Source organism: Pongo pygmaeus, chromosome 6 (assembly GCF_028885625.2).
Source record: "Pongo pygmaeus isolate AG05252 chromosome 6, NHGRI_mPonPyg2-v2.0_pri, whole genome shotgun sequence".
Lineage (NCBI taxonomy): Eukaryota > Metazoa > Chordata > Mammalia > Primates > Hominidae > Pongo > Pongo pygmaeus.
The window spans coordinates 39386624-39405375 of NC_072379.2; the positions used below are offsets into that span (position 1 = coordinate 39386624).

Here is an 18752-nt window from a genome sequence, read left to right on the forward strand (position 1 = left end):
TGAACTCCTGACCTCAGGTGATCCACCTGCCTCAGCCTCCCAAAGTGCTGGGATTACAGGCGTGAGCCACTGCGCCCGGCTTGTTAGGGCTTCTTGACCCGATTCCCGCCTTCCACACGGCTGACGGTTTCAGCCTGTGTGGTGCTTCCGTCTACTGGTAACAACTGTTCTGCCCAGCTTCATGACGTCTGTTGACTTTGAATGAGCACACACTTTCTTCTCTCCAAGTGATGAGTAAAAGTATAAAATGTTTTCTGCTGGAAGAATCTTCATGTATGGGAGAGCCCGCCCAGTGCATCCCCCGTCACCCAAAAGCCCTAGTAACAGGAGCCATCCTCTCTCCCCCATGTCCCAACAGGCTCTTCTTCCGGAGGCATTACCCCGTGAACAGTGTGATTTTCTGTGCCTTGGACCCACAAGACAGGAAGTAAGAAATTTGCATTTTTATTGAGCAAGGAGTATACTTAATTCTAGCCTTTAATTTAAAAAATTAACCTCTCTTTTTCTCTTTAATTTGCAAGGTGGATCAAAGATGGCCCTTCCTCAAAGTAAGTTGCTGAGATTTCTTTACATCCTCTCTTTGTCTACAGTTATACTCCAAAGTTGAATTCTCTTCCAGATTTCCATAGGGGGTGCCTTATAAGAAAATGACTACACCATGCCAATTTCTTTTAAAAAAGAAAAAAGTAAAAGTGTTCTCATTATGGACAAGGATCTGGATGCTGTTAACTTTTCTGCCGGCTGTTGGCTGGATGTGCAATATTTATATGTGTCATATAACACTGTGGCATAGATACAGGGAGATGGATGGCACAGCCTTTTTGGCCATTTGGGAATGCATGGGCTCAGCAGTGCTGAGGTCTGCACAGCTAGAAGGAATTGCTGCCTGTGTGCAGGTGTGTGGATGAAGCGGGTGTTCCAAATTTACTGAATGCAAGGGAGGAGGGCCTTCATCACACCGTTGCTCCACAGCCAGTCCAGGCAGCTGTTAGAGGTCCCTCTTTTTTCTTTTTTCTTTTCTTTTTTTTTTTTTTTTGAGACAGAGTTTTCCTCTTTTTGCCCAGGCTGGAGTGCAGTGGTGTGATCTTGGCTCACTGCAACCTCTGCCTTCCGGGTTCAAGCGATTCTCCTGCCTCAGCCTCCCAAATAGCTGGGATTACAGGCATCTGCCACCAGGCCCAGCTAATTTTTTGTATTTAGTAGAGACGGGGTTTCACCATGTTGGTCAGGCTGGTCTCGAACTCCTGACCTCAGGTGATCCACCTGCCTCATCCTCCCAAAGTGCCGGGATTAAAGGTGTGAGCCACCGTGCCTGGCTTAGAGTTCCCTCTTTATAAGCATACCTTTCCGTGGCTCTCTGGGTACCGTGGCCTTGCTTGGCCTGGGCTCATTCCTGGCCCAGTGTTCCCGTCAGGGCCAGCTGAGGGACCTCTTCCTAACCTCCCACTTGGAGGCACAATGGGCTGCATCCCCCCAGCCTGGTTTCCTCGGCATAACCCGGATTTAATGGCCACAGTGCCTGATCACAGGCATCCTTCCCTGGAATCCTGTTTTCAAATGGCTCGTCTGTCCAGGAAGTTACTCAGTGCATGTGTTAGCAGAAGTGGAGAGAAGGAGAAGAGACCCTGGTACTGATGAGCTGGGCTTCCCCGGTGGGGACTGTGTTCTGGGCACACTCCTACTCTGGCTGGTAGCGGAAATACGGGCTTTCATGTGCTTGGAATTTGTGACTGTATTGGGGTTACTTGAGTGTCATTGACTGGTCCCTTCATGATGTGGAAACTGCTAAATTTAAACAAAGAAAACCTTCATTTTTCTAAGAAAGAGAAGAAAGTCCTTTGCCCAGGACTTGGATAGGGATATGGTCATTATTGTGTGAAGTGCAGGGCTCATAAAAGCCTATTAAGATAATGGCTCTAATTCTTCTAAGAAAAATAATTCGATGGGCTGTTCTTTTTAAACACTCCCTGAACTCTATGTAGTTTGTAATGCAGGCTTCCAAGGCTCGAGAGGAGCGCCTGGTGTATTTCCCCTTCGGTCCCAGTGGGTGGGAGTGTCGAAGTCCAGACAGGACTCGCGTTCTGGCATCATCTCAGGAGCCCCTGAGTCCCTTGCTGCTCGCCTTGCAGACTGTGGTCCAGTATGTCAGGACTGGGACTCAGGAATCTGCAGGGACAGGTGCCCAGGAGATTCTGGCCCTGGCGTGGGGAAGCATCTGTAGAGGAAGTTGAGCCTCAGCTTTGATTCAGGTCCTAACCTGGGGCTGTGGGCAGAGCACTCATCTCTCAGCCTCAGGGTCCTCACTGCAGAGCTAGAGTCAGACATCCCATCTGTAGGTCTGTGAAGGCTGGAGGTAAAGTGCATGAACAGGTGGCCAGCAGGGTGCTGGGCACATGGTTGATTTTTGATAGGTGCCACTTAAAATTCCTCCTGACAGTGCCACTGGCAGCAGGAGGAAGTAGAAGCTTGGTACTTTGTGGGACACTGACCACTCTGACTGGACTTTCCTTTGGCAGAGTCTTTGGATTCGTGGCCCGGAAGCAGGGCAGTGCCACGGATAATGTGTGCCACCTGTTTGCAGAGCATGACCCTGAGCAGCCTGCCAGTGCCATTGTCAACTTCGTATCAAAGGTCATGATTGGCTCCCCAAAGAAGGTCTGAGAGCCCCCGTCCCTCCCTGGACCCACCGATGCCTCTCGAAGCCTTGGAGACAGCCGTTGGGTGAGGGTGGGGCCCCCACTTTTTACCAAACTAGTAACCCTGACATTCTAGGCCCATGAGGGGAAAGAGGATCTTCCAGCTCTGCAAAAACAAGAACAAACAACATCACCGTGAATTGGCCTTTCCTGAAAGTGACTTATCTGACACATCTCTGTAGCCACATGCTTTTTGGGTAGAAGAAGCTGGGCATGGGTGCACCCCACCCTGTAGGGTCCCCATGGGAAAGGGACATGCAAGGAAACAGCACAGAACACGAGGTGGTCCCCACGTCCCTGGCACACCAGCATTCCGAGGGATAAGGAATCCTCAACCCTTGAGGCAGAGGTGCCGAGTGACTGCCATGCTTCACCCGTCCGCATGGGCGCTTCTGTCCAGCTGCACCCGAGGCCGGGGGTTTCCCTCACCTTGGTCTTCCCAAGATGGAGATGCTAATGAAACTGAGAAGGGGGCGTATGTTTGACGAAGGTTTGTGCAAGTCAGGCCCTTCTGGAACACAGCAGGGCTTACAACGAGGGGCCTTTGTGATGGGCTGTGAGGATGGGGGTGGTGGGAAGAATTGGCCACATTAGAGACCCCACCCCACCCCACCATGGTGAGTGCTCTGTGCCTCCTGCTCACCCGTGGTGAGCTGGGCGAGCTGGGCGAGCTGGGCTGGGGAGAGCCTGTGAGGACCCTGAGAGGAGAAATGAGAAGAAGGAACAAAAATATCATTTCTGTGTAATTTATATTTTACTTATGCCAAATTATTTATGATAATTTGCCATTGCTATACTGTACCAGTGTCAAATGCTGCAGCCTGCCAAGCTGTGATTTTGTGAGGCTTGTCCTTATGTAGGATGCACCGCAGGCCCCTGGCCACTGAAAGAGTGTGCAGTGGACTGTGGGTCTCCCATGTGCGGTGCCGCCCAAAGGTGACTTTGCCTCAAGCAGCCTACCCTGACGTTTTACTCATTGGAATGTTTTTCCCCGATTGTGGATGACTTCCTTTCTGATGGAGAGAGTCCAGGAGGGATGGAAAACGCCTGGATTTAAACTCAGCATCCCCCACACGGGCTTTTCGATCATCTTCAGGCCTGAAGCTGCACGACCTGAAGTTCCCCTGCATTTATCAGCCCTCTTCGTGCTGCTCCTTGCCACCCTGGGGTTCCTGCTGGGGACCGTGTGTGGTTGTGGCATGTGTGAGCAGAAGGGAGAATGAGGAAAAAGAGAAGAAACCCCGGTACTGACAAGCTGTTTTTGAGTGCCACTGTTTGCCATCATCTAAGCCACTGAATCAAGTGTATTTCAGGCTTATTTCAACATTCCAATGCCCTGGTTTTCTTGCTTGAATCTGTCCGTGGTCAAAGGTTTGGGGGAATTTGTGACCCTGGAACATCCCCAGAGTGAAAGATGGGGCTGGGCCACATCAGAATAAGGCCTTGGCCCCATCCTCTCACAGCCTAGGTGCTCTGCAGGCACGCTGACTGTCCTGATTGCGATCCAGCCCGAAATTCCCTCCTCTGCTTTCAAAAGTCGAATCCCCCAGTCTTAGGCCACACTGGTGTCGCAAGCTCCTGTCAGGGAGCTGGGGTTTGGGAATGTGCTTTGTGAACTCTGCTTTAAAGTGAGGGGCCGAGGAAAACTTAGCAACAGGCAGAGTTGGAAGCAGCCAAATCACAGTGGGTGTTGTGTGTGCGTGCGTGCATGTGTGCGTGTATGCGTGTGTGAAAGCAGGTGGACCATTCCACTTTTTAGCTCCTATTGATGCACCAAACCAAGTGCCTCATTTCTGTGCCAAATGTTTGCCTTGGTCATTGTAGACCTCCTTCTCTAACATGCGGTGGCGTGACTGTCAGGAGGTGCTGGCATTTTCAGCAGATCCTCATGTGTTGACCCTGATGTCTTTGGCAGAGGCCTCTAGCATCTCGGTTTTTCATCCACTGCAGCAATGTGGCCACAGGGAACAGAGGTTTGTACTTTACCCAAGAGGTCCTCATCCTGAGACGGTCTCTATCCATGTTTATCCCAAAGAGTGCAGGCCAGGTCCCTTACCCTTCTGATGAAGGATGAGAGAGCTCATTTAGGAGTCAGAGCAAACTAGGATCTCAGTATTGAGAAACGCAGCCTGCCAGGGAATCACAGAGACTTCGGAGTGCTCGTGATGGCCCTCATGAAGCCATGCCTCGACGGCATTCAGGAAGCCGTGCAAACGTGCTTTTTGAACTCATTGTCCAGGTGTGATTTTTACACAAGGTAAACGTGGTCAAGGGCATCAGGGAATTTGCTCCAAGCAGATAGCTCCCTCTGAGGAACCAAAGGAAGCAAGTTTCCACGATTTCTGAAGAGCTGGTATAGGAAGTTTCTTTCTTCCTTTTGTGTTACATGTGCATTAAACAGTACAAGCTGTGTGTCATCACAGATTGTACTGTGGGCTCAGAAACCGTGAGAGAGCCCCCACCGTGGACACCGGCTCTAGGGCCACAGGAAAAGGAACGTTTCCAGGCATTTTGTCTCCAGGGCTCCCCGCTGGACAGGCGCATACTGCCCTGGGGAGTAAATGCGGAGAGTTCACGAACTGTGCCCCCACCGCATGTTATAGCCAGGGTCCTACTAACTACTCAGTAAAAGAACGTATTGTTGTATTCCTCCAGTGTTAAGCTATAGCCATGTTAAAAGTCACTGTGCATTTATTCTCAGCATCAAATACCTTGTAACGTCTTCTCTGCCTTACTTGTTAGTGCATATTTTTACTTTTCTGATACTGTAAAGAATATATCCAGTATGTAAATGAATGTTCTATAAATCCTTTGTATAGTCATTTTCTCTGCTCTTTAAATATCATCTCTATTCAGAGTATAATAAAATTATGAACTTGGTAAGCCTCCGTGAGACGGTATTTGTGTACCCTGAAGTATGTTTGTGTGTGTTTGCACATGTGTGTATGCGTGTGCATGTGTGCACTTTTGTGTATGTGTCTCTGCACACGTGTGCATATGCTTGCACAGATGTATCTTTGTCCACATGTGTCTGTGCATCTGCGTGTGTGCTCGTTCATGAATGTGTCTGTGTGTTTACAAATCAGTGGATTCAGTTATAAAATCACAAATGTTTTGCCGTCAGGAATATATTAAGATTTCTGCCCAGAGACCTTTGAAATGTTATATTCAAAGATCTTTGAAGATTAACCACATGGCAGTGTTGATAATGGGTCCTGACATGTTTTCGATGTTGCTATGAATACCCCTACACACACACTGGCTGCAGACACACACCCCTGAAGTGGGCCAGCTCCTGAAGGACCTCCCAGTGTCTATTGAAGTGGGCACTAAAAGTGAATATTGAGACTCTGGTGGATTCACTTACACATCAACAGATGCTGGAGACAGCCAGTGTCACCCGCCTCTTCTGTTCCCCCAGCCAAGGTTCCTCCCTCCCCACCTTAAGGGAGTTTGCCCTTTTCTACTGACTCTGCCCTCTTGGGCCTGTCCCCTCCGTCCTGAGTCAGGTGACGGGACACAGGACCCCATCTAACCTCATTGCCTCAGATCCAAACCAGAAAAGAAGCAATGCTTTGGGCTCATTTGGTTATGGACAGATAAAGATTGCAGTTAGCTGCCACGCTGTGCACAGTTTTCTGCCTGCGTGGTCAGCCCCCAGAGACTGTAGCTTTCCACTCTGAGGAGACACAGAGATATTTCACCCCGGCTTTGTTGGGAGAGCGAGCTTGAAATGGTCCCGATGTTACTGCTTTGGAGCAGAAGAGAGGGCACGTGGTGGCAGATTAAATCTTGTCCAACAGGAAGCTCCCAGTGAGTCTTTGAAGCCAGTCATTGCCCAGACCTTTGACCAATGTCACAAGGTGGAAAAGTGGACAGGGCATTGATTTCACTGTGGCTTAGGGAGTGCGCTTCCCAAGAACGCCATACTTGTCACAATTACTGGGCTCCGTACGGTGTGCACATGTGCCTAGGTCTCCCACCAGAGCCAGCCCTGGGGACTGTTGGAGAGACCCAGTGGCCATGAGACCTCAGCTGGACAGGCCCCTGTCACTTGCTGCAGGAGGATGTTATGGGTCTCCCATTCATCTCTCAGCAATCTGTTACCTAACGACTACCTGGGCCTTACCTACTGGGGTCGTCCTATTAATGTGGTGGTACCTTGGTCCGTCCACTTGGGGGGTCATTGATCTATTGTGTAGTGAACACTTTGGATCTGCCCACTGGGGGACAGTAGGTCCGTAGCTGAGTTGTGCTTCTGTGTCTCATCCTGTCTCCAGGGAGGTAGGTTGCCTGCCTGATGGCTTTGGGGATCACACTTCACAGACCAGGGGCATTTGGGCTGGTCTCAGAGGATGAATTGGAGTTTTCCAGGTAGACTTGGGGCCTGGACTGGGAAGGGACATTTTGTGATGCAGGGATTGGTGAGATCTGGACACATTTGGACAGAAGGGCTGTTGAACTGGCAAACAAGATAAGTGGAAAAACCACAAGTGGCCCTTAAATTCCTGAAAAATCAGTTCACAGTGTAAAGCCTGGCCTGAGGCAACAGAACAAGTAGAGGTGGGGTCACCAAGAGCCTGTCACCAATCCAGATGACCAGGAAGAGGAAGCAGCATAAAAGGGACTCCACTGCAATGATTGATCTGGCCGAGGGAGCCTCTCTGTCCCATCTCAAAGAGTCTAGGGTTGGGGGGCTGGAGAAAACAGAGCAGGATCCCCCTCAGCCCCACCTGGGAAACACACTCCATATCCCACAGGCAGGGGACCCACCAGAAGACACACCAGGCCAGGAAGGCTTCATAGCTGTGTGCTGGCAGCTTCCCTCTCCCACTGAGAGACACCCCTTCTGCCCCTCAGGTAACATCAGCAGGGACCCCAGAGGCACCTGATAAACCAAGCAGACTAAAATAACGCTGAAAGGCTCTGACGATTAAACTGTCAGTGGGACCACAGGCCACAAATCAGGCTAGGCCCTGCTCCCTAAACAGAATCAGGGCAATTACCTGCTAAAATTAAACATTTAAATAAGACCCAGAATTTCCTAATAGGTAAAATGGGATACAATAGAAAATTCCTTTCATACCGAGTACCAAGCAACGTGCAGCATGAATGAGACAATGAATGCCATCGTCAAGATGAACCAACTGCTGGAGTTATCTGGCAAGGATTTTAAAACAGCCATCATAAAAATGCTTCAAGAGGCAAATCTGTCGAAGAAATGAAAAAATAGAAAGCCACAGTAAAGAAATAGAAGTGATGAAGAAGAACCAAATGGAAATTATAGGGCTAAAAGATAAAATAACAGAAGTGAAGGAATCTTACTAGATGGGTTCAATAGTAGACTAGTGGAAATGGCAGGATAGAATCAGTGACTGTGATGACAATGTAATTCACTCAATCTGAACAACACAGAGAAAATAAACTAAAAACAAAACAAAACAAACAAAAAAAACACCCACAAGAACCTGTAGGACAGTAACAAAAGATCCAACATTTGTATCACTGGTGTGCCCAAAGGAGAAGAGAGAGGCTAAAGAATATTTGAAGATTAATAGATAAAAATTCCCCACTTATGGCAAAAAGACATGTATAGATCAAGAAGCCAAGTGAACTTCAAACAGGATCAACAACCATAACCAAAATCCATGCCAAGAAATATTGTAATTAAACTTCTGAAAACTAAAGACAACCTGTAGGCAGCCACAGAGAAATGATGGATTCTGAATAGGAATAGGAGCACACCAACTGGAATGACAGTGGGTTTTTCCTATGAAACCATAAAGGCCAGAAGGGAGCTATGCAACATTTTCCAAGGACAGAAAGAAAATAAAAATCAACCATGCATTCTATATTCAGTGAAACTCTCGTTTAGAAATGAAGAAATAAAGATATTGTCAGATGAAGGAAACTAAAAGAATTAGTTGCTTGCAAGCCTACATTTAAAGACTGACAAAAGAAGTTGTTCAAACACAAAGGAAATGGTAAAAGAAAGCACCTTGGAGCATCGAGAGGGAAGAAAGAAGAATGAAAAGAGCAGAGCATGAGTCATACAACAAACCCTCCTTCTCATCACAGGTCATCATTCACATCTGATGATTGGAAAAGAGATTACACCACTGTCTGGTACTCAAGACAATGATAGGAAAAAGTGAGAAGTATGAAAGAACATATATGGAGGTGAGACTTCAACACAAGTAGTAAAAGGTTGATAAAAAATAGACAGTGGTAAGTTATGAATATTTTTGTAATAACCAGAGCAACCACTACAAAAACTATGCACAAAGATACATGCAATAGCAATTAAAAAATCAAGATGGAATCTTAAAAGATGGGTCCTAGCCCACAGGAAGACAAGAAGATAGAAACAGAAAAACAAAGATGAAGCAAAACAAAACAAGAACATGGTAGACTTTAGCCTTAATGTACTGATTACCTTAAATGTAAATGGTGGAGCAACTATATCAATCAAAAGACAGAGATTGGCAAAGTGGGGAGAAAATGACCCAATTACATGCTGCTAACAAGAAACTTCAAATTCAGTGATATAGGTAGATTGAAAATAAGAGGATATAAAAACATAGTACATAAACATTTTTAAAAGGAGGAATCATTGTATTAATGTAATAAAGTCAGTTTATTTGCTCTACAGTTAAGAAAGTCAGCTGTAGAGCAAATAAAATTACTAGAGCCAATGAGTGACATTATACGATGATAAAAGGATCAATCCACCAGAAATGCATAAGGGTCTCAAATGTGTACTCATGAAACAACAGAGCCTTAATACAGAAAATCCTCACTTAAAATAATTAATAGGCTCTTGGAAATTGACTTTCAGTGAAATGGCCTACAGCAGATTCTGGAAATGATGTTTCTTTCTTCATAGTTCCATTTTAGTGTTGATGAGAAAAGAAGTCTTGCCTTATATGCCATTTTGTGTTAAGCCACAGTTCCAAGAACTTATGGACAGCATTAAGTGAGGACTTAACTGTACGTAAAGTAAAAGCTGATAAGAGTCGAAAGCAGAAATAGACAAATCCACAATTATAGTTGGAGAATTTAACATCCTCCACTCACTAACTGGTACAACTATGCCATGGTTTTAGTATTTGTGTTCTTCCATGGAATCTGTATGTTGAAACCTAATCCTAACGTGAAGGTACTAAAAGGTGAGGCCTTTGGTAGGTGACTAAGTCATAGGGGTGGAGCATCATGAATGGGATTAGTGCCCTTATTATAGAGGCCCAAGGGAGCTTGTTTGCCTCCTCCACAGTGTGAGGACACAGCTAGAAGGTGCCAAGTGTGAGGAATGGACCCTCACCAGACACCAAATATGCTAGCATCTTAATCTTGGACTCCCCAACCTCCAGAACTGAAGTTTGTTTTTATAAGCCACCCAGTTTATGATATTTTTGTTACAGCAGCCCAAATGCACTAAGACAGAAATTTGTACCAAGGAGTAGGGATATTGTATAATAAATATCTAAAAATGTGGAAGTGACTTTGAAATTGGATAATGTGTAGAGGCTGGAGGGGTTTTGAGGTACATGCTAGAAAAGGCCTACATTGCTGTTAATGGTAAACAGGATTCAGCTGGGGGCACAGAAGGAAAGGAGAGCCATAGAGAAAGGCTCACTCTTCTTAGATAATACCTAAGTGGTCATGAGCATGATGTTAGTAGAAATATGGACAGTAAGGGCCATTCTGATGAGGTTTCAGATGGAAATGAGGAACGCTTATTGGAAACTGAAGGAAACAAGTGGCAAAGAACTTGGCTGAATTGTGTCCATGCCCTAATGTTTTGAGGAAGGTAGAACTTGTGAGTGATGTGAGTGATGAAGCTGGGATATTTAGCTGAGGAAATATCTAAGCAAGATGTTGAAGGAGTAGCGTGGCTTCTCTTGACTACTTATAGTAAACTGTGAGAAGAGAAAATGATTTAAAGGCAAAATTTATAATGAAAAGAGAAGCAGAACTTAAAGATTTGGAACATTCTTAGTCTGGCAGTATGGCATTAATACAAAATGAGATAGCATGTTCAGTAGTGAACATCAAGGGTGTGACCAAATGACCATTTGATAAGGAGATTAGTATGGGTCAGTAGAAACCAGGCTACCCCCCAGATGGCATATAGGTAGCTAACCTTGGTGGCATCAGCATGACACCATTTCCACAGGTGCACAGAGTACATGAGCTATGGATGCGCAGCTGCCTCCACCTAGATTTCAAAAGATGACCAGAGAATCTAGGGGCCCAGGCAGATAACTGCCACAGAGGTAGAGCCACTGCAGAGAGCCTTGGCTAGGGCAATGCCTATTGGAGCCATAGGAGCAGGGGCTCTAGTGATGCCAGACAGGTGCAGCCACCGGCTGCAACTCCAGCCTGGGAGAGCCTCAGGCATGTGGCTGCAACCCATAAGAGCTGTCATGTAAGCTGTGTGCAGCAAAGCCATGTGGGCAAGACTGCTTGAGGTCTTGGCAGTCCAACGCCTGGCCCAGTGTGTCCAGAAGTGGACATCAAGTCAAACAAGATTATTTTCAAGCCTTAAGATTAAGTGCTGTTTGCCCTGTTGGGTCTTGAACTTACTTAGGACCTGTTATTCCTTTCTTTCCTATCTCTCCCCTTCGGAATGGGAAGGTCTATCCTATGCCTGTTCCATCATTGCATTTTGGAAGCACATAACTTGTTCGTTTCACAGTTCACAGGTGGACAGCAATGTGCCTCAGGATAAAGTACATCTTGGAGTCTCACCCTTATCTGATTTAGGTAATATTTATAGATGAGACTCTAGACTTTAGACTTTGTAGTTGATGCTGGAACAAGTTAAAACTTTTGGAGAAATCGAAATGAAATGAATGTATTTTGCATGTGAGAAGGATATTAATTTGGGAGAGCCAGAGTTGGAATGCCATGGTTTGAATGTTTGTGTCTCTTTAAAATTTATGTGTTGAAACCTAATATTCAATGTGATGGCATTGAAAGATAGGGCCTTTGGGAGGTAATTGGGTCATGAGGGCGGAGAGTTTATGACTGGGATTAGTGGCCTTATAAAAGAGGCCCAAGGGAACTTGTTTGCCTCTTCCACTATGTGAAGACACAGCTAGAAGGAGCCATCTATGGGGAATGGGCCCTCACCAGACACTAAATCTGCTGGCACCTTGATTTTGGGTTTCTCACCCTCCACAACTGTGAGAAAAAATGTTTGCATTTTATAATTCTATAATATTCTTGTTATAGCAGCCCAAACAGACTAAGACAAATGACTAGACAGCAAGTCAGAAAGAATGCAGAAGAACTGAACAACACAAGCAACCAACAGAATCTAATTGGTATGTAGAATGCTCCACAGAATAGCAGAATTATGCATTTTTTAAGCACTCATGGAATACTCACCAAGATAGATCATGTTCTCAGCCATGAAAAAAATCTCAACAAATTTTAAAAAATGGATATCATCCAGAGCATGTTCTCTGATCATAATGGAATAAAAGTTAAATTTAATAATAATAACAACATTAACAATTTCTCATTACTTAGAAATTAAACAACACTCTTCTAAATAACCCATCGTCCAAAGAATTCTCAAAAATAATTGTTTTAAAACAGAACGGAATGAATTCTGTAGAAAATAAAACATATCACAATCCATGGGATGCAGCTAATGTAGTGCTGAGAGGGAAATTTATAGCACTAAATGCTTACACTAGAAACGAGGAAAGGTCTCAAATCAGTAACAGATGTGGCTTGGGTTGGGTTGGAGCAGTGAGTTTCAGCGTCTTTCCCTGCCTTCTGCAGCCCAGTTGACTCAGCCCAGAGTACTAGAAGCACTGTGATCTTTTGGTGTTGCATGGTGCCTCAGGCAGACCTATTCTTAAGTACATGTAAGGCACCTCTTGAGGAGGCCCTGAGATACCTGGGGCCCACTTTAAAAGGACTGAGTTGAGACCTGGTGGTCTAGGTGCTATCAGTGGCTACACTCAGCAACACGGATGAAACTTAGACATAACCACAGGCCAAAAAAGCCAGACGTATCATAGAGTACTTATTATCAAATTTCATTTATATGGATATCACAATCAGACAAAACTAACCTGTGGCAGTAGAGGGCAGGATGGCAGTTCTTGGGGAGGAAACAGACAATGCTGTTTGGGAGGGAATATTAAAGGGGCTTTTGAGGCACTGATGCTATTCTGTTTTTTTTTTTTTCATTTGGGTGTGTTCACTGTGAAAATTAATGGAGCTTTTTCCTTATTATTTGTGTACTTTCCTGTATGTCTAACTTCCAAGTTCATTATTATTTTATAAGTTAACGTGGCTTCATTTTTTTCCCCTAAAGGCTGATGAAGTTGCAGGCATTCAGTTTTCACTGAGAAAGTCCTCCAGACGGATGTGTAAGAAGGCCAGGTTCAGGCTTCAGGAGCACCTAGGTGGGTTCACACTTGACACCTGTCACTCCTCACTCACCTGCCAGCCCACTGCCTGGTCAACCTAAGGCTGTCTCCTTGCAGAGACTGGCTCAGCACTGAAGTAATGGAGCTGTCTTTCTGTCTGACTGGCTTGTGGTTTAGAGCAGGAAAGATGGAGGTGAGGAAAATGTCAATCAAACTGTCTCTTTTGCAAAGAACATGGCAAGCCCTGCCACGTGCTTGGGTCGGAGTACAATGAATATGGGGAACTGCCTCCTCCTTGGGGAGATTCTGCATGGTTTCCCAGCACGTATCAACTCTCCTGGATTCCTGCGCCACATTCAGCTGATTAGGACAGCACAGCAGACATTGGTTGAGTGCCCACTGTTTGCAGAGCGCAATGTCTGCACTTCCCATGTTAGCTATGGTTTATGTATTCAAGCTTCCCTCTACTGAAGAAAGCCAAGGAATGTCCAACCCAGGAACAAACCAGAGTGGTCATGGGTCAAAGCATCCTTCCTGCCATCTGGGCCAAGATATGGGGCTCAAAGCTTAAGTCACATGAACCACCCTGTGTGTCATGAGTTGATAAGTCTATAAACAACCTCACCCTGGCGCCATGGTGGGTGGCTTATGATTAACTTGTTAGAGCTGCAATGGCAGCTCCACACTGAAGGGCTCAAGAAGAGCGAGGTGACCTTAGCTGCCTGGAAATGAACTGTTGAAGGCGGCTGAGGTTCTCCCTGACAGGAGGGGCCCTGCTGATGGGACATTTCTTCACCAGGGCTCACATAGCAGCTGGCCCATCCCCATTTTACAGATCATGAAGGTCAGGGTCAGAAAAGTTTAGTGATTTGGCTATGGTCGGGAGACAGGCAGAGAAAAATATGAAGATTTTTTTCTTCTGTGGTCCCCTTTACCCCCTGCTTTTCTCTTTGCTTTGATTTCTTTGTATAGAGGCATCCACCCAACTAGCACAGAATGTTGCGAAAACTTGGCCCACGGGATTCCGGAGCCTGTGTCCTCTGCTATGGCACGGAGAGGCCTTCTGTGCACACACGTCCCCAGTGAGCCATTTCTCCTGAGTGGTTCCCTCTTTCTGCCCTTTGCCCTCCATTTTCACAGGAAGGTTTGAGCTCAATTTACAACCTGAATGGGCCAGGGACTGTAGTAAATGGAGTGACTGAGTGCATTGTGGGGCGGTCCTGCCCCCTGGTGGGCCGCATCGCTTACTACAGAAGGCCGTATTTTAAAACGTTATTTGCAAAGATCAGGGCTGCATATATTAGTGGCTAGGTTCAAAATGGAAAGCTAGTGAAATGGAAAATTTAGTGGTTAGAAATGTGAATGCTGGAGCCATGTTGCCTGGCTTCAAATCTTGGCTCTGCCTTGTATACACTGTAGTACAATGACAAGTTATTTAGCTTCTCCCATTTGTTAAGTGGGAAAAGCAATCAGGCTTACATGCCAAGATTGTGGTGAGAATCAGATGAGTTAATACACATTAAGTGAGATTCAAATGTTGCCTGGCAAGGAATCTTCACTTAATAATACCTAGATAGAGTTACCTTTAAAAATAATTGAATAGGATTTTCTGTAATCCCCATGAAGTCATTTGACAGGATTTGTGGATGTTCAGCATCTCAAACTGTGAAACATTGAGACCCATTTCCCATATGACTAGTTTATCCTCTGTAATAGTGATCACACAGGACAGGGGTTGGTAAGCTTTTCAAAGGGTCAAGGTGAACTCCTCATACTGCTGGGGCTGAGGCTGCCCCCATCTTCACGTGACTGATGCATTGGTCTGGGGGTCTCCCTGTCTCAGCACACACAACAGCTCACATCGTCATATGGTAAGTTCCTTCAGGCAGGACAGTGCAGACCCTTCTCCCTTTTCTACTGTGCAACTTCCTCACCCCCCTTTCTGCTCCCCACCCACATTTCAGCCATCCTTACCATCTGTCTATAACTATAAAGAAATACCAGGAGATAAAACAAAATAAATTTTCTTTATGAGGTGATGAAAATCTTCTAAAATCGATTGTAGTGGTGGTGGATATACTAAAAACCATTGAATCATACACTTCAAATATGTGAATTGTACGGTATGTGCATTATGTCTCAATAAAGCTATTATAAAAGAATCTAAAAGGATACTAAAGACAAACTCAAGAGGCCTCAGTGTATGGGCCGTCATCCTTAGATCTCTGCACACAGATTGCTGGGGGAACAATGGCCTTACAGTGCCAAAGTGGCTATGGTCTTGAGACATGCCATTTTCGAGACCTAGACTTGGGAATCAATGTGAAAATAAACTTTATTGGCTGGGCGCGGTAGCTCACGATTGTAATCCCAGCACTTTGGGAGGCCGAGGTGGGGGTATCACCTGAGGTCTGCAGTTCGAGACCAGCTTGGCCAACATGGTGAAACCTCATCTCTATTAAAAGTACAAAAAAAAAAAAAAAAAAATCAGCCGGAGTGGTGGCAAGTGCCTGTAATCCCAGCTACTCGGGATGCTGAGGCAGGAGAATCGCTTGAACCCAGGAGATGGAGGTTGCAGTGAGCCAAGGTCGCACCACTGGACTTAAGCCTGGGGAGCAAAGCAAGACTCTATCTCAAAATAATAACAACAATAATAATAAAAGCAAAAAGAAAATAAACTTCATCCATCACTCTTCTGGCTGGTGCTAATTTCAAGAACTATAAGCACCCTGTAGTGGGTGAGCCTATATGATGGTACCACCTCAATCCCTTCATCTGTGACATGGTATCACTTGGCAGCCTTAGCAGCAAAGTATGCAAAAAAAGAACTGAGTGGTAGGGGTAGGAGAACTGAGAGACAGGAGGAGAATTTGGGGACAGACAAACCTCCCAGGCATAATGGGGGCCTCTGAGTGAAGTGGCCGGTTCTCCAAAAGATCTGGGTTTAGCTTTCCAACTTTACCTTAGATAAGAAATGTAACCCAGCAGATAGGAATGCACAGTGGACTCGTAGATGGGCATTGCTGCTCCAAGCCAGTCAGGGAGAAGACCAGAGTATTTTTGGTCATCATTCAGTCATCGTCTGGGAACTGGGGAGCAATAGACCTTGATCATAGAAGAGGGGACTGGTGAGAATGTGGCAGAGACTTGGAGCTTGCCAAATGATTAGGTGGGGCTCAGGCCTGCACTGCAGCCTTGATAGAGAGCTGGAGAGCCTAGTGGAGACACCAAGACATGGGCAAGGAAGAATTCCCGTGGCTCTGTGGGCCCAATGGCTGGTTTATCCCACAATGATTGAGTTTCTTACGGGGCTGGTCTGTGATTTAAACTTTTGTTGCCATGCACATTTACTCATTTGTTAATCACTTTCTCAACCAGCCACCTAGACTTTACTAAGTGCCAGGCATCATGCAAAATGCTGAGAGAGTTACAAAAACAAACATGATTTGTTTCCCACACTCAAAAGTCTTATGGGGAAGACAAATGTGTAAAGAAATAGTATCAACTCCATGTGGCCCTGTGCTATGGTTGTGGTTTGGAGGAGAAGATTTATAGCCGTGTACCTCAAACAGGGAGAGCCAGAAGGGGATGTCTTAAATCTTGGATCCTATTCTGTATGGCCACTCGGCTAATACAGGATAAACAAGTCTCAGCAAGGAGAAGCTATAGGTAGCCAGGATGTTTAGGGGCTAAGGAGATGGACAGTGATTTCCAAAAGAGAAAACCTTCTCCTTGATCCAAGGAGATGCAAAGTAATGGGGTACAGGCTCTGAAGACCTAATGGAAGCACCCAGAGAAAGTTCCTCTTTGCCATGGGCCAGGTGAGCTTATAGCTCTGAGCACCTTTCTACTCTTCTTCCTTTCCCTTTACAAGGTTTCTTTTAAAGACCCAAGATTGCAGCTAGCTTAAGAGGGGAGGTGCATGGCCCTGAGTCATGTTGGACCCTAGAATTCTTATTTATTATTATTATTATTTTTTTAGACGGAGTCTCGCACTGTCGCCCGGGCTAGAGTGCAGTGGGGCCATCTCGGCTCACTGCAACCTCTGCCTCCTGGTTCACGTGATTCTCCTGCCTCGGCCTTCTGAGTAACTGGGATTACAGGCACACACCACCATTATCTGGCTAATTTTTTTTTTGTTTCTTTTTTTTTTTTTCGTATTTTTAGTAGAGACAGGGTTTCACTATGTTGACCAGACTGGTCTTGAACTCCTGACCTTGTGAACCCACCGCCTCGGCTTCCCAAAGTGTTGGGGTTTACAGGCATGAGCCGCCGCTTCTGGCCTGGACCCTAGAATTCTTACAGGCACCTGCACGTCTTCAAACCTGAAATGGATTGTTTTCCACAATTAAGAGTCACTGGGGAACACTGCAGTATTTAAAATTTCCAGGGAAGTCATTTGGCCTGCCTGAGGTTTCCCCCAGCAAATGTTCCCCCAGAAGAGGCAAAAAGGTGCAAGAGAGACAAAGGTAAGGCTGCCTTTGCAATGTTCCCATGAGTCTTGCGTGCTTCACATTCACTCACACACCCTGGCCTGGGCAGGCAGGTGATGGGCGGGAAAACCTGTCTTTGCTAGCAGGTGCACAGCACATGGGGGGCCAGGTCCTGGCACTCTGTGTGAGGGTGTTGGAGTGGGATGATTTTCTCCCTCTATAGGACAGAAATTCAAAGAAAGTCAGCTCTCTGGGCTGTGGAGTGAAGCCAACCAAATAATAGCTGTGAAGTCACAATTGCTCTTTCCACGTGAATTTAAGAACAAAGAAAAAGCCAAGCAAAGAAAGACAGGTACTTTGGCAGTGTCTTTAAAAAAAAAAGAAAGAAAGAAAAAATCAAAGGATGTACATGCAGGTACCTCTTTTTCTTATTTACTGTAAATGGGTTTATTACTCTAAAACCCACTTACAGAATTATTATTTTTTTTAACTTTTATTTCAGGTTCAACAGTACATGTGCAGGTTTGTTATACAGGTAAATTGTGTGTCATGGGGGTTTGGGGTTTGGTGTACAGATTATTTCACCACCCAGTAATAAGCATAGTACCCAATAGGTAGTTTTTTTTGTTTTGTTTTGTTTTGCTCTATCGCCCAGGCTGGATTGCAGTGGTGTGATCTTGGTTCACTGCAACCTCCGCCTCCCAGGTTCAAGGGATTCTTCTGCCTCAGCCTCCCTATTAGCTGGGATTACAGGCGTGCGCCACCATGCTGGGCTAATTTTTGTATTCAGTAGAGATGGAGTTTCATCATGTTGGTCAGGCTGGTCTCGAACCCCTGACCTCGGGTGATACACCTGCCTCTGCCTCCCAAAGTGCTGGGATTACAGGCATGAGTCACCCTGCCCTGCCCCGATATGTGGTTTTTTGATCCTCTCCCTCCTCCTACCCTCCACCCTTCAGTAGGCCCCAGCGTCTGTTGTTCTACTGTTTGTGTCCATGTGTATTCAACATGTAGCTCAAACTTATAAGTAAGAACATGTGGTATTTGGTTTTCTATTCTTACATTAGTTTGTTTAGGATAATGACCTTCAGCTCCATCCATGTTGCTGCAAAGGACCTGATCTCATTCTTTTGTACGGCTGCATAGTATTCCATGGTATGTATGCGTCACATTTTCTTTATTCAGTCTACCATTGACAGGCATTTAGGTTGATTCCATGACTTTGCTGTTGT

The 18752-nt window shown here is 45.7% G+C and overlaps 1 protein-coding gene across 17 annotated transcripts in view; it reads left to right on the forward strand.

Annotated features, from left to right (window-relative positions):
• The window catches only part of TNS3 (tensin 3), a 308196-nt gene extending 302617 nt beyond the window's left edge, over positions 1 to 5579 (forward strand). For all 17 annotated transcript variants that reach the window (XM_063667331.1, XM_063667329.1, XM_063667338.1 and 14 more), the window contains 3 exons: positions 359 to 427; positions 522 to 548; positions 2517 to 5579. In XM_063667331.1, coding sequence (XP_063523401.1) covers positions 359 to 427; positions 522 to 548; positions 2517 to 2661 — 241 coding nt within the window. In that variant the 3' untranslated portion in view covers positions 2662 to 5579. The remainder of the gene's footprint in view (positions 1 to 358; positions 428 to 521; positions 549 to 2516) is intronic.
• The last annotated feature ends 13173 nt before the right edge of the window (positions 5580 to 18752 follow it).